This window comes from Cydia amplana, chromosome 5 (assembly GCF_948474715.1).
Source record: "Cydia amplana chromosome 5, ilCydAmpl1.1, whole genome shotgun sequence".
NCBI lineage: Eukaryota > Metazoa > Arthropoda > Insecta > Lepidoptera > Tortricidae > Cydia > Cydia amplana.
The window spans coordinates 8595815-8618663 of record NC_086073.1 but is presented as its reverse complement, the minus strand read 5'-3'; the positions used below and the strand labels follow the sequence as shown (position 1 = coordinate 8618663).

At 38.5% G+C, this 22849-nt stretch overlaps 1 protein-coding gene across 1 annotated transcript; it reads left to right on the top strand.

Moving 5' to 3' along the window:
- Positions 1-9827: 9827 nt before the first annotated feature.
- Positions 9828-21070, top strand: LOC134648012 (trifunctional enzyme subunit alpha, mitochondrial). The gene is made up of 14 exons (XM_063502446.1): positions 9828-10021; positions 10135-10241; positions 10490-10676; positions 11828-12020; positions 12127-12248; positions 12474-12703; positions 13453-13632; positions 14668-14834; positions 15499-15728; positions 17047-17239; positions 17875-18010; positions 18576-18796; positions 19358-19474; positions 20827-21070. Exons 1-14 carry the CDS (start codon positions 9952-9954, stop codon positions 20960-20962), a joined length of 2289 nt encoding a protein of 762 aa, XP_063358516.1. The 5' UTR covers positions 9828-9951; the 3' UTR covers positions 20963-21070.
- Positions 21071-22849: the final 1779 nt, after the last annotated feature.

The following is a 22849-nucleotide window of genomic DNA, read 5'->3' as shown; positions in this document are numbered from 1 at the left end:
GGGTTCAAATTATATTTTAAGCTAGGAACTCGAGACTTCGTAAAAAGGTATTTTATTAAAAGCGAAGAAAACTTATTTAGTGTTTTCGAAAATTCATCCCTCAAGGTGGTGAAAAAGGATTAAAATTTAGTATGGAGATCAAACATTTTTGTGAGTACGAGGCTTGAATCTTTGTAAAATGGTATATTATTAAAATACGAGAAAAGTAATTTCAGCGTTTATAAAAATTCATCTCTTAATTAAAGGGTCGAAAGGGGGTTGAAAGTTTGTATAGGGTTCAAATTTTATTTAAAGCTACATACTTGAAACTTCGTAAAAATGTATTTTATCAAAAGAGAAGAAAAGTAATTTCAGAGGAGGCCAAACATTTTTTTGAGTGCGGGACTAGAATCGTTGTTTAAAGGCATATTATTAGAATACAAGAAAAATAATTTCAGCTTTTAAAAAATTCATCCCCTAAAATGGTTAAAAAGGGTTTGAAAGTTTGTATAGGGTTCAAATTTTATTTAAAGCTAGGAACTTCAAACTTCGTAAATAGGTAGTTAGGTAGTAGGTTTTATTAAATAGAGGACATGAAAATCTTCTAAGGGGGTTTAGAGGGATTACATCGAGGACAATTTTATTCAGTTAGGGGCTTGAAACTTCGTAGGTTGTGAAAGACAAATCTCATGCGTTGTATAATATTAATAATTAAGAAATGATTAACCGTCCTACCGCAATCTCTTGCTGCATAATGTTCTAAGCTAATGTAGAATATATAACCACCAATATACAAATCCACGCGTACGAAGTCGCGGGCAACAGCTAGTAATTATATATATGTGCCAGCAGGAGAAATAATTTATCTAACAAAGCTCTAAATGATCGTTATAATATAATAGTTAATAATAGACTACTTACATACATGATAATAGTCATGTCGTGCTATTTACATATTTAAAAAAAAAAACCTGAAAAATCCAAACATCGACAATACCTACCTGGGAAACCGAAAAAACTCGAATAAGTAACAATAAAAAAACATTAAATTGTTTTTTGTTTTCGTAAACCGCTATAGTAAGTTTAATCGAAAAGGTTTATAAACGGTACTCATACTATAGGTTTCGTGTACCTATACAACTGAGAGGAATAGGTAGGTACTATTTATACCAGGAAACTACGAAACTGGGAAAATTATGCATGTGCATCTATTACATAAATAATCCCTTTGCGCCTTTCTTTTAGTGAGGGCCATGTTAAACCTCTAGGTACTTACGCCGATTTTATATTTATTTTTTAGTCTAGAATATTATTTTCGGGAATATTAAAGCAAAGCGTAACCTACCTGAGGTTGATGATAACCATTATTTTTGGTAGTTTAAAGTCGCGGTGGGGTATAGTAACAAACTTTAAATATCCATTCTGAACTTAGCGGTACCCTAATGCGATGCGACTTTAAACCTCAACACAAAAATTTATAGGTACTTTAGTTTAGAATTAGAACGAGTAATAAATAGTAGATTGTTAACCAAGGGATGAAAGGCAGTCATTTCTGCCGAGGTAGTTTAAGGTAGTATAATCCGAGGCTGAATGATGGCTTTCACCCGAGTTAAACACTCTACTTTTCATTTCGAATACGAGGAAAATAAAATGCATGTGTTTTTTTTAAACATGACTAAGTATAAAATTTATAGTATTTTTTGAGGGTACTTTCAATTAACAATTTAGGAAAAAGTAGGTATTGTTATTTATGGAATGGGGAGTTAAATATCAGAATGTAAATTGTAAAACAAATCCATTTAAACTAGGGCTCGCGGTCGAGTCCGTGTTTCGTTTACACGTTTCGAATACCCGTTTCCGAATAACACGTACACGGTTTTCTGGCCCGTTCCGCACGTGTAATTAAGAAACGTGTAATTAAGATCCGTTCCCACGGATAAACGGGTATTCGAAGAAACGGATCTTATTTACCCGTGGCTCCGGAGACGTCCTTGACGAGTAGCGAAGGAACGAACCGGCGTAGGTACTTAAGAGCTACAAATGAATAGACAAAAGATTCATGAGGTGTTTCTGTCATATTTAACCTTATTTCGTGGTTCATAGAGTCGAAATTCAATAAACGGTAACCCCTTTTCTGAGCAGGTAGTTTTTGCTTGCAATGTTGCAATACGAGTATAAAATTAGAAATACAGTAGGTATACCTACATGCTACTATCAAAATAGTATTTTATACAAGACTTCAAATACTAATACTTTATGGTTTATTATATAACTTGATAGCAATAAATATAAAGTGCTAGTAATAAAAAATAAAAGCAATAAAGAGTATAAAGAGAAGACTGTACGATAAAAACTGGCCATGCATGATCTGGAAATACATACAATATTCTTACCAATTGCACATTATTAAACAGTTCTTATATTTTTAATAATCTGTAGATATAAGTCCTATAAGTATAATTATAATTCAATCAATTGTCAATCATATTACTGATATTACCTACAATGTATGTGTGAGTTTTCTCGAATAGGTATATCTATCGAATAAATATTCTGTCAATAAGAAATGTATATTTTTTAATCGTATTATTTTTTAACTTACGTAAGCCAGGCATCTAGGTATTAAGTATTATAGTAAACCATGTAAAAATTTATAAATAATCATTTGTATCTACCGCTGCATTTGTTACAATTTCTTGTGTAGACGTGTTCACCTTATTACACCGACATAAAGCTTATAATTGGTTGTGGCAGTTCTGATAATGGTTTGGGAACCTACTTGTTTTCGGCGATATCAGACAAAAGGGTATTGGAAAACAACACGTTCTAATGAATGGAACACCAGCGGCCGGCATTTATTACCTGAACACTCGTGTGAAAGTGACCCAAGTGAACATGAATGATTAGCAATTTTGAGATCTATCTTAATGTTCTTAACCACTCACATGATTCCGATTTTAACAAAAGGTGCCCTGAACTGCTCTGCCATTTCGCAGATACGACGGCACAGTGTCATGATATTTTCAAAAATCGATAACTTTACTTCTGCTAAAGCATTTTCAACGATTCTTTTGGTTTTTTAATGTTAAAGAAACAAAGAATTTATTTTACTACTATAGCATTGTGCTGTTATACTAAAAATAATTATTAAAAATTCACAAAGTTTACCCAATGAAATAATGTCCGCGTTATAGTAGAAAACTATTTTTAATTAAAAATCTAAATCGATAACGTATCTTTTTTTTGTATTCAATTTAAAGAAGACTTAATAAGCTTTTAATTGGTACTAAACACCTTGATAGCTCACCTATGAAATTGCAGAGTAAAACTAATTCAAATTCCGATAAGAAACTTTCGAATTGCTCAATCTGCTGTGAAACTATATATTATGTTCATGATTTTTTTGTGGCTAATTTAGACACTGAAGTACTAAAATATAGTAAAAAACAGTTTAAGACACTAATAATCTTGAAATAAAATGCATAACTTATGCAATTATAACGATGATAGTAGCTATATAACTTAAAATAACAAAAGAGTATCTACGTACCTACTAAATTTTGGTGTTTTTATAATTTCCGATCACCAACAACCGAACTAACTTATAACTACACTAACACGTTTAATACATCCACCATAACACACACTTCACAACATATTAAGCACAATAAACCAATAATAACTATGAACACATAAAATTATACTGATTACAAACGTAAATAAGCCGGTAAACTGACTTCTTCCATCTCAAAAATAAAGATGGCTACCCATTTAGGGTGGAGACACAACAGCGCGTGGTGCAGATGTTCAACAGAAATAGGAACTTTAAAATAGTAATAACTAATTAATTATTTATTTAATCGTATAATTATTTAGTTTATTTAATGTAAATAGCAAAGAAATATTAGTAAATACAAATTATAAGTAAGTAGTAAAAAAAATCCCAAAACGCGTATGCAACGCGTCTAGTACACCACATGCCTTACGATATGCAGAAATGCTTTAAGCAACCACAGTTGCCGGGTTTGTACTTACAATTTACCGTCACATGTTTTGATCGCTAATCCTGTGTAATACACAGTGATTTAATACATTATATGGTTTATTAATGTAACTTAATAATCGAACTATTTAATGGCTATTGGTTGCTCAAGATATATTTAGTAATCTTAGAAATGTAGGGCATTCAAATAAGAAACACGTCTAAAATCTACAGAACTATTGTTTTGAAGTGATATTATTTGGTCATCAATATTAAGTAGGTCTAAAATATAGTTTTAAACTAATAGACCAATAAACGCGGAGTAGTTTAATATACATTACTAATAGAAATATCTAAATTTGAATACTTGAGGCATTTTAAAACACGCAGCAACTTTTTACACATCGCACTTCCTGAACAACTTGCAAAGTAAAATAGATAAGAAATACTGTGGTTATGTCTATATGGTTGAAACATTTTTTAAATATTGTCACGTTGGTAGTCTGTGTTTTAAAAATTGTTTATGCCGTATCTGTGCAGCCCTTCACAGATAACAAATAAAAAAACGCATACACTCCGTTTTGCAACTCGAGTTGCGACGATCATTTTAGAGGTGCGCAATCTTGAAACTCTAGTTGCTGGAATCATGTGAGTGGTTAACAATATAATCGCTAGGTAACCAAGGTAGCATGGGTTTCTTTTTAAGGTTCTCGCGTGGAATCCTGTGTTTCGAATGCCGCTTGTGTGTACTTTTTTTTGCGTCGTTGGCAGATTTGCTGTTTTTGCTCAGCAGTAAATTGATAATAATAAGATTTGGTGCCCTCGGGAGGGTGCCCATTTGCCCAATACGCAGGCAGCGTTCCCGCGCTGGATTGTGATTGCAATTCTCTGCGCGAGAAAGCTGCCCGCGCGGGGGTCGCCCGTTACAAGAAGAAATAACCACAAAGTAATTCATACTTATTTTCTTAACTGTTATTTTTAACTAATATAGGTAGTATTTGTCTGCACATCTATTCTTCACGAAACTATATTACTTACACAATTATACATGTATTAAATGTATTTCTTTGATTGAAATATAATTATATTAATTATGTAATTAATAATGAATATGTTAGCTTAAAAGCAATAATAGTAAAAAAATGAAGGTTTTAATTTAAACTAGGGACGAGTAGGTTTAAAATTAAAAATAGTAGACAATATAGGATAGGGACACCTACTTCGATTAATATATTGTATAGTTGGCTAAATATGTTATATCAACACAGTTATAAATAATTAAAAAAAAAATCGTACGCCAAACGAGTTCATCTGAAGTCAACATTCAATATTAGACCTTACATACCCAGACCTAGAGCATTGATTGGGTCAACCTGTTTCGGATCCGTTCGGGCCGGTGTTAAGTACCCGTGTAAACGGAGATACGTATCTGAGAAACGTGTCTTGGGAACGTTTATTGGAGACGTATCCGGATCCCGGCGGTTCCGTGTAAACCGTGTTCTTAGCACCGCCGGGCTTAAGAACACGGGTATTTGTTTCGGCGTGTAACACGGATACCGGGAGCCCTAATTTAAACCTTAATTTCAATAGCTTATCGAAAAAAAATTAATAAAATCGTACGGAACCTAAAATGCTCTAGTGCAGAAACGTATCATTTTCTGCACACCTTTTAGAACAACAATGACCCCCTTTCAGAGCATAAGAAATGAAAATATAATTATTTTACTTTTAAGGGGCGTTTTCTTGATGAAGTATCTCTATTTCTGTTTGGGCTAAATTCCTTTTTTTTTACCTATTTAATTTTTTATTTATTAATAATTCAATTAATATCGGTTGAATTTGTATTCTGCTCAAGAACTCCTTCATTCAAACTCAAGCTCATTTAGACTTATACTTAAGTCGAGTGATAAGTACTGTATAGTTGAGGTTTCGTTACAGTCCATTACCAGTTTCGTATAGAATAGAATGGGTCTTTGAAATGGTTGAAGTGGGGGCTTCAGCCACCTCGCCCTGTCCTACTCTCGGCCTCGGCCTGAGGGGAATTGAATCAATTCCCTTTAAGTCACGACAACTCGAGAAAATCCGTCTGGAAAAGTGCTCAATAAAAGGCATTAAAATGCTTTCAATTCATTCGATTGGCTTCATAGATAAGATAACTGTAGATATTTTAATAGGAAGTCCGGAGCGTTTTTAGCAGTTTTGAGTAGGTAATTGGGATAAGTAGTATATATAGTTAGTCATTCAAATCTTGTCAGTAAAAAAAGGCGCGAAATTCAAATTTTCTATGGGACGATATCCCTTCGCGCCTACATTTTTCAAATTTGCCGCCTTTTTCTACTGTCAAGATCTGGTTGACCAAGTATAATTACCTACGAGGTAGGTATAGGTAATAATCCATTTTAATATTATAAATGCGAAAATAACTCTTGTCTGCCTGTATGCGTGTAACTGCTGAACCGATTTAGATGAAATTCGGTTTGGAGATAATAGTTTAGGAAGGACAGGATAGTTTTTAGGGTTTCCTTACCCAAAGGGTAAAAACGGGACCCTATTACTAAGACTCCGCTGTCCGTCCGTCCGTCCATCCGTCCGTCCGTCCGTCCGTCCGTCCGTCCGTCCGTCTGTCACCAGGCTGTATCTCACGAACCGTGATAGCTAGACAGTTGAAATTTTCACAGATGATGTATTTCTGTTGCCGCTGTAACAACAAATACTAAAAACAGAATTAAATAAAGATTTAAGTGGGGCTCCCATACAACAAACGTGATTTTTGACCGAAGTTAAGCAACGTCGGGCGGGGTCAGTACTTGGATGGGTGACCGTTTTTTTGCTTGTTTTGCTCTATTTTTTGTTGATGGTGCGGAACCCTCCGTGCGCGAGTCCGACTCGCACTTGGCCGGTTTTTAATAATCATCATCATCATCACCATCCTACCACGCAGACAAAGATGCGAGCAGAATAAGCTAGGATACATATATTTTTAATTACGACTTTTTAAGCCTACCTAAGTACCTACTTGGTTGGTACTTGGTACATTCCACGTCAAAGATATGTTTACATTTGTCGCCTTATTACGAAGTAGTAAAGTGCAAAAGTGTAAACATATATTACAGTATATATGGGGCTACTTTTCCGCACTAGTGCGTAAAATAGCACTTTTCGTGCTTATGTCGAAACTTTAAAGTGCCATATGTACTGTAAAACGTTGTTCGATACACGTGCGAATAGGTAATTCGAAACGAATGGCGATTTAAAACACTCCCTTCGGTCGTGTTTTAATTTATCGCCACTCGTTTCGAATTTCCTCTTTTTCGCACTTGTATCGAAAATAACTATTATTTCATTTTTCTCGTCGACTGTATAATGGCAGAACGAGAAGGTAACTTTTTTATACCTACATTTTAATTTACTAATTTTACATAATGCGTTAAATCTAAAATGTATTAAATATTCTATAGATATAGGAGCAAATGCCTATTTGATTTGAAAACATTTTTCATAAAGACCTTTATTCCCGACCCGAAGTTAGATGTGTACCTACCTACTTAATTACCGCTTCGTGACGTGACACGAGACCACTCTCTGCTTTTGACTTCATAAGAGCGGCCGTCGTGAAACCGCGGCCTCGCGACACTTTCAAGAGCATCGCCTTAGGCCAACCAGTATCAATCTGACCTCTGATTATAAACCTACGTTACGTGAAGATTACACACTTATTAGGTACATGGCTTTAGAAGAGCTTCGCACAGACTATACGTTAGACACGGGGGAGCTATCTTTCTTCTACGTATTGCTGCGCCCTGTCATCAGTTACTGAATTAGGTAAGTACCGTAAAATGGGGTGAGTAGGGTCAAAACTGAAATTCAAACCTCGATAACATTTTATTTTTACATATGAAAACTGAATGGTGTATATAATAAGTGTTCCGGACGTTTGTATTTTAGTTTTTATTTTATTTTGGGTAGTTCCATTTCATAATTTTGACGATAAAGAGGAAAACCCACCTCACCCCGTAGTGCCTCGTATTTGGGGTGAGAGGGGCTTTCATACAAAGGTGATCTTGGAAGATTGTTGGATTGATTTTTTTTATTATGCGTATCACTATAACTCCATTTTAAATTGGAATACATTATTTTTGTAGCAGTAGCCTTAAAATCCCTTCTCACCCCCCTCTCAAACCTTCTCTCCCCATTCATAACCCACCTCTCCCCGTGAAACCTACTCACCCCGTTTTACGGTACCTATATACTTAAAGTGTGTGAAGCGCTTTATTTCCAACGGTCTAAGAATTATCAGTTACGGGACTAAAGATCGGTTTTCCTAAGATAGCGGTGCCGTCATATAGCGGCCGTCTCCATACTAAATAATACGGCTAAATATGGATATCGTAGTATTTGTATGGAGACGGCCGCTATATGACGGCACCGCTATCGGAGGAAACCAAAGCTTTACGGGCTCCATGTACCTGGCAAGAAATCACATGCGATTTTCATTACATTGTCAAATGGCGACTAAGGTGCAACGAGTTTTCTTGATTGAAAATCGCATACGATTAGTTGCAAGCTCTATAGAGTCCTTTAGGAATGTTTGTGCCGAATGGTGTCGAAGATGGTATTGGCCATGTGCGAAGTAGGTAGGGTAGGTAACTAGGTACGTAACAGAGAAACACTCGACGTGGCAAAACTGTGAAGTTAGGTTTTCCCTAAATGAGTTGTGGCAAACTGCCGGGATAAAGCTTGGGTAGATGATGATAATAATGTGAACCATGGCCGCTAGAAGGACGCCACAATCACGCACAATGCCAGCAGCTTAGCGTCAAGGGTTCAAGTTATACTAAAGGCCAACTGCACAGTCGCGGGAAAACGTTTTGTGACTTGGGCAGCCTGGAGACTACTGGAGAGTGGGTAAGGGGGTTTAAATGGACGGACGGTTACCATGGTAACGGGGGAGGCCCCACCGCTTCGGGGCTTGCAACAAGTGGGAAATCATGATAAATGTCAATTGCAGTGATTTAATACACCCTCTGAAGAATCCGATTTATTTTGTGCCTATTGTGCTATTATAGCATGCAGTATTCATAATAGATGTTTGCATTTATATTTATTGATATTGTTATATAGATTTAAGAGGATAGTGGACAACTGCTTCTCCATACAAACGTACCATAGTCCCCATAGTCCCCATTTTCCTTCCTGGATATTAACTTTATGGAAAATATTTCAAATTGCGTAAAAATATTTTCCATTGCTAATATTAATACCTACTGATTCCTAATATCACAGGAGGAAAATGGAGTCTTAAGTTTGTATGGAGAAGCGGTCGTCCACTACCTACCGCTTCATCGTACATTAGCGTAAACGGCTTTTAGTCATCAGTGTGATCAGTGTCATCACATAATTTTTCACATATGCTTCTATTTATTGTTTCAATCTTGCAGTTTAGAGGCTGGAACTGTGCTCACTTGCTGCTATGCCAGAACAAGTGAGCATTAACTGCAATTTTTACTATTTATAGAACATGATAGGAAAATATGCATTTTGTAATTCGCGCCACGAAAAGTGACATCATGTCGCTTATTCAGGACATCTAAAAATTACACCTTTGTTTTACTCAAGGCTATTTAGAACATTTCATTAGTTGATTCACTTACGTAAATAAATACAAAATAAATGTATTTTTATATTTACTAAATGCATCTTTATTTGATTAATTGATTATAAAAACTCATAAAATTAGTAACTCAAATGGTTGTAGTTCTGACATTTGATTTCAATCATTCATCGTTCCTTGGTTCTTTCCATGTTCTTTCATCATCATCATTCTTTCATTCACTCGACTCGGTCAATGTCAGTCACCTCCGCTTCCCCCCTGCTTTATCACCCCTCCGACATCCATTTCCACGACGAAAGTTTAGGTTCAAAGTCTGGCCTAAAATTATTTAATAGTCATTTAGTTTTGTTAATTTATTGTTAAGTTAGGTAGTTGCAACATGGCCAATCATAAGTTACTTAGTGCCCTAAGGATCCTGAAAAATAGAAAAGATGTTAAATTTCTGGCAGGTAAGATTAGACTTCAGACTTTAAAACTTTTCGAGTGCAAGTATAATTTGAGACTTGGTACAGGGTATTTATGGAAAATTGGAAAGATCACTTGTAATTATTGTTTAATTTAGGCTTCCAGAGTCGAAATTATGCAGCGGCTGCAGCTAATCATGTACATACGAAGTGCAAAATAGTCAACGGCGTGTATGTGGTGACATTGGACTCCCCTAATGTTAAGGTCGGTAGAAGAGAAACTTATTATGAAACAACATGTATTTTCCATCACTTCGGTGGAACATTAAGCGGTGATCCACATTTCAAGCTCTACTAAGATGAAAAAAAATTGCAAATTGTGTTCATAATTATTATATTCATTTCACATGAGTGTTAAATGAACTTAAGAAATATATACCTACCTATTTCTTTTGTTTTTATGTTCAAATACTATATATAATAAAAAGTTAATTGTGTTTGAAATCTCCATAGGTAAACTCCCTTAACACGGAGGTGATGAATGAGGTCACAAACGTTCTAAATGAAGTTGAATCAAATCCTTCCATTGAAGCTGCCGTGCTGATATCTGGCAAACCAGGATGTTTCATTGCTGGTGCAGATATTTCTATGATTGAAGCTTGCAAAACAAAAGAAGAAGTAGTTAATTTATCAAAACGAGGTAATTCTCCTTGCTTCATACTTATTAAAACAAATCACCTATTTCAAGGAAGAAGTTATTTAGGCCATGTATCATCCTAATACAGGGATGAATTAAAGTTTTTTTTTTTTCATTTATGTAACCATGATGATCCAACAAATGGAGGAAGTGAATGATCCAAATGCATTCAATTCCATATTACTATGGCTGGTAGCCAAAACTTATGCAATGCCAATTGGATTGAAATATGGCTTTTAATTGAAGATTATAATTATAACATTAAATTTTTAATTATTAATTTTATTTTTTATTATGTTGGTAGGAATTATGAATAAAACCTAAATAATTCCATGGACAGTTTATGGCTATCAGAATACAGTAAAAAATGTATTATCTTACAACAGTGAACACTTTTTAGGGTTCCGTAGCCAAATGGCAAAAAACGGAACCCTTATAGATTCGTCATGTCTGTCTGTCTGTCCGTCTGTCTGTCCGTCTGTCTGTCCGTCCGTATGTCACAGCCACTTTTCTCCAAAGTATAAGAACTATACTGTTGAAACTTGGTAAGTAGATGTATTCTGTGAACCGCATTAAGATTTTCACACAAAAATAGAAAAATAACAATACATTTTTGGGGTTCCCCATACTTCGAACTGAAACTCAAAAAATTTTTTTTCATCAAACCCATACGTGTGGGATATCTATGGATAGGTCTTCAAAAATGATATTGAGGTTTCTAATATCATTTTTTTCTAAACTGAATAGTTTGCGCGAGAGACACTTCCAAAGTGGTAAAATGTGTGTCCCCCCCCCTGTAACTTCTAAAATAAGAGAATGATAAAACTAAAAAAAATATATGATGTACATTACCATGTAAACTTCCACCGAAAATTGGTTTGAACGAGATCTAGAAAGTAGTTTTTTTTTATACGTCATAAATCGCCTAAATACGGAACCCTTCATGGGCGAGTCCGACTCGCACTTGGCCGCTTTTTTAACTTCATTCATAGTAGAACAGTAAGGTATAAAAAAGGTTTATTAAAAATCACTTTACATATCACATAATTTTGATAAACACTCAGCAGCAGTTATTATAAGGTTTGTTGTTTTTGGAAAATTATGTATATTATTTGTTATTACAAGTTATTAAAACTTGATTTAAAAAATTTCAGGCCATGAAATCTTTAGAAGAATGGAAGCGTCCCGCAAGCCCTTCATTGCGGCTATTCAAGGCAGCTGCCTTGGAGGCGGGCTAGAGACTGCGCTGGCATGCAAATACCGCATTGCTGTTAAAGACCAGAAGACTGGATTTGGGCTTCCTGAAGTGATGCTGGGACTTCTGCCTGGCGGTGGTGGCACTCAAAGGTACCTCGTTTTTTTTACCACTAGAAAACATGTAAGTTAACAATCTAAATGTTGAAGACAACACAAGAATTAAATGTTTGATAATTCATTATATTTATTTACTCAGGTTGCCAGCTCTTACTTCTATTCCCACGACTTTGGACCTAGCACTTACCGGGAAGACAGTGAAGGCAGATAAAGCGAAAAAACTTGGAATTGTTGATTTATTAGTATCTCCCCTTGGACCTGGTGAGTTTCTCCTTAATAAGCATTCCTTTTTATTAAATACAATAAAACTAGGTAAAAATATGTCTTAATGTTGTTCAATGTATTCAATTTTAGTTGTCATCTCTTTCATTAAGTACTCTATAAGCTAAAATTTACATCCAATTCAAGAATATTTCATAATCAAATCAACACTTATATGATATGTTACTTGTACATATGTTCATATTTAAAATCTTTTTATGTTAGGCCTGGGCCTGCCTGCTGACAACACAATGAAGTATTTAGAGAATGTGGCTGTTCAAATTGCAAAAGACATAGCAACGGGCAAGATCAAGGTTGACAGAACTAAGACTGGTCTCGTCAACAAAATTACCGCAACCGTCATGGAGTGGGACATGGTCAAAAACATGATCTTCAACAAAGCCAAAGAGCAAGTCATGAAGGCATCCCGTGGCCTTTACCCTGCCCCACTTAAGGTAAGTTAAATTGGTTTGTTTCTAAAGGGTTTCAAAGTTTATTAATTTAACACTTTAAACTCTCGCGTTTTTACACATATTTAATTTCACAAACGGGTAATTTTGGGTAGTTTAGTGGTGTTTTATTAATATCTCCGTTGACATTTGCTGGGTTGTCAGTCTTTCCGTGACCACAGCTGGTGCAACTCAGCTGAAACGTCGGAATTTAAGGTAAAAACAACGAAAATATATCGCGTTAGACCCGTTTGTGAAATTAAATGTTTATTAATTTGTCTATAGACCTGATGAAGGGATTTACTAAGAATCGTCAGCCCATTAAAATTACCCCAAATTAAAAGTAATGTAGCTTTTAAGTTCTTAGATTGGGTTTAATCAAGGAATTTTTTAAATTGGTACATTTGGTACTTGTATTTATCATGAAAATTATTAACTATATATTTTCAATAAAAAAAAAAATTTAAAAAAAAATTACATACGTAACTACTAGTCAAACCCGTTCCTTATCGCTTCCGGTGCAAAAGTGCCCATAATGCTCACGGCATTACCCCGCTGGATGGCTATGGACAGCCTCTGCACCAGAAACGATTCGGAGCGGGGATCCTCTCCCTTTTGCCTAAGTCGACGGCCTATGTCACGCACAAATTGTTTCGCGTCAGCACCCCAGCAGCCCGCCGTTTCCACCGCAAAAGGGACGAAAATATACCCCGAGCCCAATATACTACATATTTATACTATATATTTGTTTTCAGATCTTAGAAGTAGTCCGTACGGGAGTGGACAAAGGCCGCGAGGCGGGATACGAAGCCGAAGCCCAAGGGTTCGGTGAGCTGGCCATGACGCCACAGAGCAAAGGTCTCATCGGACTTTTCAGGGGGCAAACTGAATGCAAGAAGAACAGATTTGGCAAGTCCCAAGTTGATGTTAAGACTGTAAGTACCCACGGCACAGTTTCAAACTAAATAATTTGGTTACCGCACATATGAATGAATGAATGAATGAATGAATGATAATTTATTCGAAACACACATACACAACAACACTAAAATAGGCTTAAATCTAGGTAAATTAGTAGGTAAGTAACAGTGCTGCGAGGGGTTCCAGAAAAGGATAACACTCAGCATGTGTCGTAGCACATGAGTTGTGTTACGACGCTGATTTTCAGTGTACCCATTGACACTTAAAACAAACACAAAACAACACAGAACATAAAAACAAAACCGAAGCAGAATACAACAGAATGTGCAGTTGACACTGTAATTTGTTTATAAAACCGGGACATGTTTATTTATAAATATTTGTACAATACATAAATAGATACATATGTCTATATAAACTCTATAACACAGAGGTCGGTATAAATACAGGTGAGGGTAGGTCGGCTAGGTGGAGATCGTTTGTTCCTTGAGAAGGTGTAGTTTCAGTTTAGATTTGAACACGTATAGTGAACTGGCATTTCTTATTGGTGGCGGGAGGTTGTTCCAGCACCGCGTGATGAGACTGGAACTCTCTCATTGCCTTAATGTACCCGTTTTTTTTTTGCTTAAAAGACGGTCAGTGCAAAGGTATACAGAGGTATTAAGTTCCACATGCTTTGTCAGTAGAGACATACAAATATTAACACTTATTCTAGTATAACTAAACTATTTTTACGAAACCATAATCAATACATTCAATAACATAGGTCCTTAATAGCTACGGGCAATTTCATCTGTCTTCAGGAATTCGTTAACAGAGTAAAATCATTCCTCTAGCAACCATATTGAGAGTTTTCTTTTCAGTTCCCTTAAGGACAAGTTTTTGAGACTATTCGGAAGAGCATTAAATAATCTGATGGCCATCGGATAGCAACTGTTCTTAAATAATTTTGTTTTTATTCTGAGCAGGTGCAAGTTATCTGGGTAACGAGTATTAAAACTCCACACATCACACATTATTAAAGCATTAATGGTGTTATTTTGTCACAGATTGGCGTGCTAGGCGCGGGTTTGATGGGCGCCGGCATTGTCCATGTATCCATCGACAAAGGCTACAAGGTGGTTATGAAGGACGCTACCAATGCTGGCCTCTACCGCGGAGTCGGCCAGATCCAAACAGGTCTGGCCAATGCTGTTAAGAGGAAGAGGATGTCCGCGTAAGTTTGAATATGAAATTTGCTACTTATCTAAATTCGGATGTTTGTAAAAAACAACTGAATCAGCCTCTTGTTTTGTAATTTGAGTTCCTTATCATTGAGATGACATCTAATGGCACATTTGATTTATGTCGTCACTATTACTAACGTTATATTGTAAAGTTAAATCTATCTTAGCTAAATGCAATTAATGTTTGCATACTTCGGACACCTCTCACGTCGCTCTCCTGATAGCCTGGAAAGAGTAATAATGACGGGCAAAGTTGAAGGCTCGAGAATTCAGGCCCCTCCCTAGATGGTGTTCTCAAATTACGGCACCTATGCAATTAAAACTGCACGATGCCATGCGCTTGGCGGGGAACAAAACCCTATGGAAAAACCTGGTCTTCAACAGAAGGACATGATGTCACGATGACTGAAGAAGAAGAAATGCAATAAAAAAAAACTACTATAAAATTATTTAACGTATCTGCTGCCACTGCTGCCAGGGGGCATGGCCTAGGAACAAACTTGTATGACGGTGAACGCACGTGTGCGTTGGGGGCAGTGAATGTGTTAACTGAATCAGACTAATAATTGCTTCATTCGATGAATGAATGATGAAAGAAACAAAAGACATCTATCCCAGTTTAATTACAAATTAATTATACAAGTTAATTTTCAGCATCCAGAAAGACAGGATCCTAGGAAACCTTACTCCAACATTGGACTACGCCAAGTTCAAAAACGTGGACTGCGTGATCGAGGCAGTGTTCGAGGACATCAACATCAAGCACAAGGTGATCAAGGACCTGGAGGCGGTGGTGCCGCAGCACTGCATCATTGCGACCAACACCAGCGCCATTCCCATCACCAAGATCGCGGCTGGGAGCAGCCGCCCTGAGAAAGTTATCGGTAAGTTCACCTTCACGCACAGACTTCTGAGAATACACACACAAAGTGTTCGAGGACATCAACATCAAGCACAAGGTGATCAAGGACCTGGAGGCGGTGGTGCCGCAGCACTGCATCATCGCGACCAACACCAGCGCCATTCCCATCACCAAGATCGCGGCTGGGAGCAGCCGCCCTGAGAAAGTTATCGGTAAGTTCACCTTCACGCACAGACTTCTGAGAATACACACACAAAGTGTTCGAGGACATCAACATCAAGCACAAGGTGATCAAGGACCTGGAGGCGGTGGTGCCGCAGCACTGCATCATCGCGACCAACACCAGCGCCATTCCCATCACCAAGATCGCGGCTGGGAGCAGCCGCCCTGAGAAAGTTATCGGTAAGTTCACCTTCACGCACAGACTTCTGAGAATACACACACAAAGTGTTCGAGGACATCAACATCAAGCACAAGGTGATCAAGGACCTGGAGGCGGTGGTGCCGCAGCACTGCATCATCGCGACCAACACCAGCGCCATTCCCATCACCAAGATCGCGGCTGGGAGCAGCCGCCCTGAGAAAGTTATCGGTAAGTTCACCTTCACGCACAGACTTCTGAGAATACACACACAAAGTGTTCGAGGACATCAACATCAAGCACAAGGTGATCAAGGACCTGGAGGCGGTGGTGCCGCAGCACTGCATCATCGCGACCAACACCAGCGCCATTCCCATCACCAAGATCGCGGCTGGGAGCAGCCGCCCTAAGAAAGTTATCGGTATGTTCACTTTTTTTTTTTTGGATTTTATGGCCTGGTTACGAGACCTTTAAGCCAACGGTATGTTCACCTTCACTCACAGCTCACAGACTACACACACAGAGAGTTGCAAAACAATGTACCTGTAAAATGCTACGATTCAAGCAGCAAAGTATATTCACAATATAGTATAAAACTACATATTTTAACCCCGGGGGGTTGGTCTGACTCTATGGGTACAGTTTACAAATTTAAAATGTTTTTTCATATCCTATGTATTTATGAGCTGCGTATATTAAGAAATAAAATCGGACTCGCGTCCCAAGGGTTCCGTACATTAAGTCCGACTCACCCTTGACTGCACATTTCTAATAGGTTTTCCTGTCATCTTTAGGTAAAGTACTATTATGTGTTTTTTTTTTTTTTTAATTTTTAGACCCAGTAGTTTCGGAGATAAAGGGGGGGGTGGATGGTCGGACAGACAGACGCTCGAGTGATCTTTTAAGTTTTCCGTTTTTTCCTTTTGAGGTACGGAACCCTAATAATGAAACATAATAATCTAGTATATGTTTGTGTTAGGCATGCACTACTTCTCCCCCGTGGACAAGATGCAACTGCTGGAGATCATCACGCACCCGGGCACCAGCTCCGACACGTCCGCGGCCGCCGTGGCCGTAGGCCTGCGCCAGGGCAAGGTCGTCATTACCGTCGGCGACGGGCCCGGCTTCTACACCACGCGCATCCTCTCGACTATGCTGAGCGAGGCTATTCGGTGAGCACATGGCATTGAGTCACGTCACGAGGACATGTAGGTTGCAGAATGACCCTTGGCAAGGTCGTCATCACCGTCGGCGACGGGCCCGGCTTCTACACCACGCGCATCCTCTCCACCATGCTGAGCGAGGCTATTCGGTGAGCACATGGCATTGAGTCACGTCACGAGGACATGTAGGTTGCAGAATGACCCTTGGCAAGGTCGTCATCACCGTCGGCGACGGGCCCGGCTTCTACACCACGCGCATCCTCTCCACCATGCTGAGCGAGGCTATTCGGTGAGCACATGGCATGTCATCACGAGGACGCGTAGGTAGCAAGATGACCTGTTGCAAGGTTATGCCTACTTGAATAAACTATCTTTATCTTGTCGTCATCACCGTCGGCGACAGACCCGGCTTCTGTTCTGTACCACTTGCATCCGGTCTATTACTCTGAGCAAGGCTATTCGACGACCATAATATGTCATGATCAGGAAGCCCGTTTGGTGAGCACAATATCTTTCCGAGGACATATCAGGTGCAGAGTGGCCGAATGTTAGGTCAGGTCGAACATGTCAATATTTATTGAGCTTAATGTATGTTTCGAAAGGGCTAAATACTATATCTGTTTCAATTATAAATTTTATTCCAGGCTACTCCAGGAAGGAGTTGATCCCAAGGCACTGGACAACATGACGAAGCAGTTCGGCTTCCCCGTCGGCGCGGCCACGCTGGCCGACGAAGTCGGCATCGACGTCGGTTCCCACATCGCCGCGGATCTGGCCAAGGTGCGTCTGTGTATCTCTAAGTGTAAGGCCTGAGTGGACGCTCGAGTTGGGCGTGCAGCGGGGCGGGGCGTGCGGCGTGCATGTTAAACAAATGCAAGCGTATAGGAGCGGCCTTAGTGCACGCTGCTCAAATCCCTTGGGAGCTCGACGCCACGCTGCACGCCCCGACGAACGCTCCGCTTCGAACGTCCACTCAGGCCTTACACTAATTCATCACCAAGGACCCAGTTATTGAACGATATTATTACAATATCGTTTTAATATTATTTGACTGCTCCTGTAGATAAAAAGTAATATTAGTCCAATAGCGATCGAAATATGGGCCCCAACCTATTTACGTCTTTCTATTACGTACAGACAGACCTCCTTTCACAATCAAGGGGCCTGTAAATATCACTGATTGTAGACAGAGAGGCAAACAGAAATGACGGCCGATACACCGTTAAGTGTGTCTCTGGTATTGAATTAAACAGAAACTAAAAGTTAGTTTCCGACGCGTGACAGTTAATATCGTGTTAATTTGTGTTGGCAAACCAGGTATAATCCTTCCTAATTTTCTTTCCAGGCTTTCGGAGACCGCATTAGCGGTGGCAACATCAATATCATGCAAGACTTGGTGAAGGCTGGATTCATGGGACGCAAATCCAGCAAGGGCTTTTACGTTTATGAGAAGGGCTCTAAAAACAAGGAAATCAATCAGGACGCCATTGCTCTGGTGAAGAAATATTCCCTGGCGCCTCTTGGTGCCAACACCGTTGAGGACCAACAGTTAAGAATGGTGTCAAGGTAAGCTTACATTTCTACAACAGTAAACTACTTACTAGCTTAAAGTGCAGTAGTTTCGGCCGGCGGTTTTAGAAAACTCGTATAGGTTTTTTAGATCATAACACGGTTGCAAAGAAATATTCTCTAACTACATTGATTCGAAACTTTCGCTCGATAGAAAAAAATCCCGAACGTAGGTCTAAAACGCACCGTAAAAATTAAGAACAATTTTTGCACAAAAGCTAAAAATATGGAAACTAGTTCTAAAGGTGCGCAATTTGTGATCGAACTCATCGATTACTGTTTTTTTTTTGTTAAAACTTACATAAAAATACAATGCAAAAACATATATTGCACACAAAACCCGCGCTTACGCTCAGTGAGAGTGAGAGAACCTGAACCCACGGGGCCTTAAAACGCACTGGAAGCAATAGTGGTGTGTCGCGACAATGGCAACTTTCTTATGCCATAGTAGACTTTATCTAGGGGTAGTCATAGTCACCCATATTGCCCAAAGATCCACCTTATTATAAGTCATGTGTAGTCTCAAAGTCGTTAGTGAAATCGTATTATAATCAACAGGTTTGTGAACGAGGCAGTACTGTCCTTGGAGGAAAAGATCTTGCACAGCCCTCTGGAAGGAGACGTTGGCGCCGTGTTCGGACTTGGGTTCCCGCCATTCACTGGAGGACCTTTCAGGTACACTTGTTTACAATTTCCATATACCTAAACCTCAAGTTTAGCCAGAAATAACCTCTTACGTTAGGCACTAACACAGACAAGACAACTGAGCATAGTAACGCTACCCCCTCTGCCACTTATACGGTAGTTTTACTCCATCTTCGAGTCAATCCCGTGCCGTGATTGGTCCGTGTCTTTGAACGGACCAATCACGGCACGGGATTCGCTCACCTCGTCCCCCCGCACCCCCGTATTTTTGGCAGCATCGGTTTCATGAAATAATTGCTCTAAACTCCGTCTAGAGGATTCCTAGTCTATGGGCACTAAGGTCGGTTGCACCAAAGTCTGTCAACGTTAAAACGTTTGCTAAATTTTATTGTATGCGAAATTTCCTAGTTCACTGCTGCGTGACTTTGATCATTCCATCAGTTGATACAACTGGCCATTAGAATTGCAGATGTACATAAACTACAACAATTGCTTACATCAAGTAAGGCCGCACGCTCCTCTGGAACCATTGTTGTATAAAAATAGTTATTTTCGATACAAGTGCGAAAAAGAGGAAATTCGAAACGAGTGGCGATAAATTAAAAACATGACCTAAGGGAGTGTTTTAAATCGACACGAGTTGCGAATTACCTATTCGCACGTGTATCGAACAACGTTTTACAGTACATATGGCACTTTAAAGTTTCGACATACGCACGAAAAGTGCTATTTTACGCACTAGTGCGGAAAAGTAGCCCCATATGTACTGTAAATATTGTTTTGTTGGCACTCTGAGCATTTTACTTAAGCTTTGGATTCCTCCGAAAACGGTGCCGTCATATGACGGCCGTCATATAGCGGCAGCAAAAGACGGCCGTCTTTACGGTGGCGACATGTGGAAAGTACCACGGCGTCATCCACCAAGGTCAAAGCGGCAAATTTGAAAAATGTAGGCGCGATGGGATAACATCCCATAGAAAATTTGAATTTCGCGCCTTTTCCTACTGACAAGATTTGCTTGATCATCTATAATTTACTTGGAGGATGAAATATCATCAGAAGAGGAAAATAATCGTAGTACGGAATCATTTATTCAAATCTCGTGTCATTTATTCAAAATGGCGTCACCGCTATCTAATAAAACGTTCACGAAACTATCGACAAGGTCATGACGGCCGTCATCTTACGTTACGTTGACAGTCAACGTAACGTAACGCCGTCTAGGAAACCGCGCCATCTTGTTTACATAGACAACGTTCTAGTGACGTCAGTCAACGCTATATAGCGGCCGTAATATGACGGCACCGTTTTCGGAGGAATCCAAAGCTTTAGTCTTTATTTCTTTTTCTTTGTAACATGCTATAAATGAATATTTCCTTCAGGTGGGTCGATCAATTTGGAGCAGACAAACTGGTAAAGAAGATGGAGGAGTTCCAGGGACACTATGGAGCACCATTCAAGCCCGCCCAGACCCTTGTAGACATGGCCAAAGACCCGAGCAAGAAATTCCATAAGTAAACTGCCAATTAAAAAAAATATTTTAAATGAGTAGATTACGCCAGAGATTTTGTGTTCATGACAGACACAGAGACGAATGGTCGAGGATATTATTGATAGTTGAGATATAGTTAGACCACGATAAGTCTGCAACGATTTGGATAGCACACGCAGTGCAACTGTTATTTTAAACGTCAAACTTCTATGAAATTATGACGTATAAATAACATTTGCAGTGCGTCTGCTATCAAAATCGTTGCAGACTTATCTTGGTCTACTCTACTAGGTTTGTATAAGTGAAACACAGATTTTGAATATTGTATTTTGATTAAATTGTCCTTATTTATTGTATATCAACATTCGAACTTTGTTTTAAAGATAAGATTATGTCTCCAGTATTTCATTAAAAATCCGTGAATCTATATTGCATGATTGTTGTAACCTAATAAATTATTTTATTTTATACACGCATTGTTACTATTTGTGGGCCTAAATCTAGCGTGGTTTAGGAACGCAAGTCCCACACCAGTTGCAACGGTCACAACAAACGAACCATTTACTTTTTTTTGAAGTGAAAACTTCTTTACGGCGCTGTGCACTTTTTGAGGTAGGGAAAAAATGTTAAACTCGCGAGAGATAACGTGACCGTAAGACGGACACGTGACCTGATCGAAAAACTGTTACATGTAATGTCATTGAGTTTTTCTTTTTTGATTTAAATGCCATCTAGTGAGTTTCGCTCTAACTGGTATTAATATAACTCGAGTACTAACAGTGATGTGCTTAGGGGTTTCAAGTAATGCGACGAAATAACGCTAGATGGCGTTAACCTCAATTATACATAGTGCATTTTGCACCCTGAGTGCAACCCGTTGTTTTTTTTTTTTATTTGAGGAGTAAATTTGTTGTGAACCATGACCATGAATCTAGTATTTTAACTGGATCAGGCATGAGGGGGGGGGGGGGGAAATGACCGAACGGGATAATTAGTCTTATGTATCTTTCAGTAGGAGTAGCAGCGAAAGTGCTATTATTGTTCGTTCTTGTCAGTCTTATTTTTTTAATTCCTCACCATAAATTGGGGCATTATCGATAAAAAGGGACCTTATTGTCGATGGCGCTTACGCCGCACAGCGTCGCGCGGCATTGTATTTATATCGGAGCATCGTTAATAATGGCGTAACCGCTATCGACAATAAGGTTCCTTTTCATAGATAACGTCACAATGAGTCTGGATTATGGTGGGCAACAAATAAATTCGACCAATCATAGTGTAGCATTGCCTATGTTTTGTCCCTCACGGACGCACGCGTATACCACATCTATTAGGATCCTACAATCCTATCATCTAAAGCTGGTCAAGCAGATGTTATGTTGTCAGTAGAAAAAGGCGGCAAATTTGAAAAATGTAGGCGCGAAGGGATATCACCCCATAGAAAATTTTAATTTCGCGCCTTTTTTTACTGACAAGATTTGCTTGACCAGCTATATGTTTGGAAACGAAAAATGTCCTCGTATGACGTCACTTTGAAATTGCCTCTAAAAAAAGTGTAATACTCACTTTCGGTTTAAAACAAAATGTTCGGTACTATGTTGCAAAGAGTAAAGTATAGTTGGTCAAACCAAATTGTCAGTAAATAAGAACAAAAAAAAAACTATACTTACTCATCCTTTTCTTTTGGGTGCTAGTACTAGTGGAAGACAAAGATAGTTTGATTCTCTCTGTCTATGTTTGAAATGAGTCAGTCCTTTAACAAACTATATATAGATGGTCAAGCAGATCTTGTCAGTAGAAAAAGGCGGCAAATTTGAAAAATATAGGCGCGGGTAGGTAATTTTTTTTAATTTCGCGCCTTTTTTTACTGACAAGGTCTGCTTGACCAGCTATATCTGTGTTGTGTGCAATGA

Coding starts and splice junctions, on each gene's coding strand:
- LOC134648012 (XM_063502446.1), top strand. CDS start 9,952: ATGGCCAATCATAAGTTACTTAGTGCCCTAAGGATCCTGAAAAATAGA. Junction 12,021..12,126: donor GGCGGTGGTGGCACTCAAAG/GTACCTCGTTTT, acceptor TTATTTACTCAG/GTTGCCAGCTCTTACTTCTA. Junction 19,475..20,826: donor TTCACTGGAGGACCTTTCAG/GTACACTTGTTT, acceptor TATTTCCTTCAG/GTGGGTCGATCAATTTGGAG.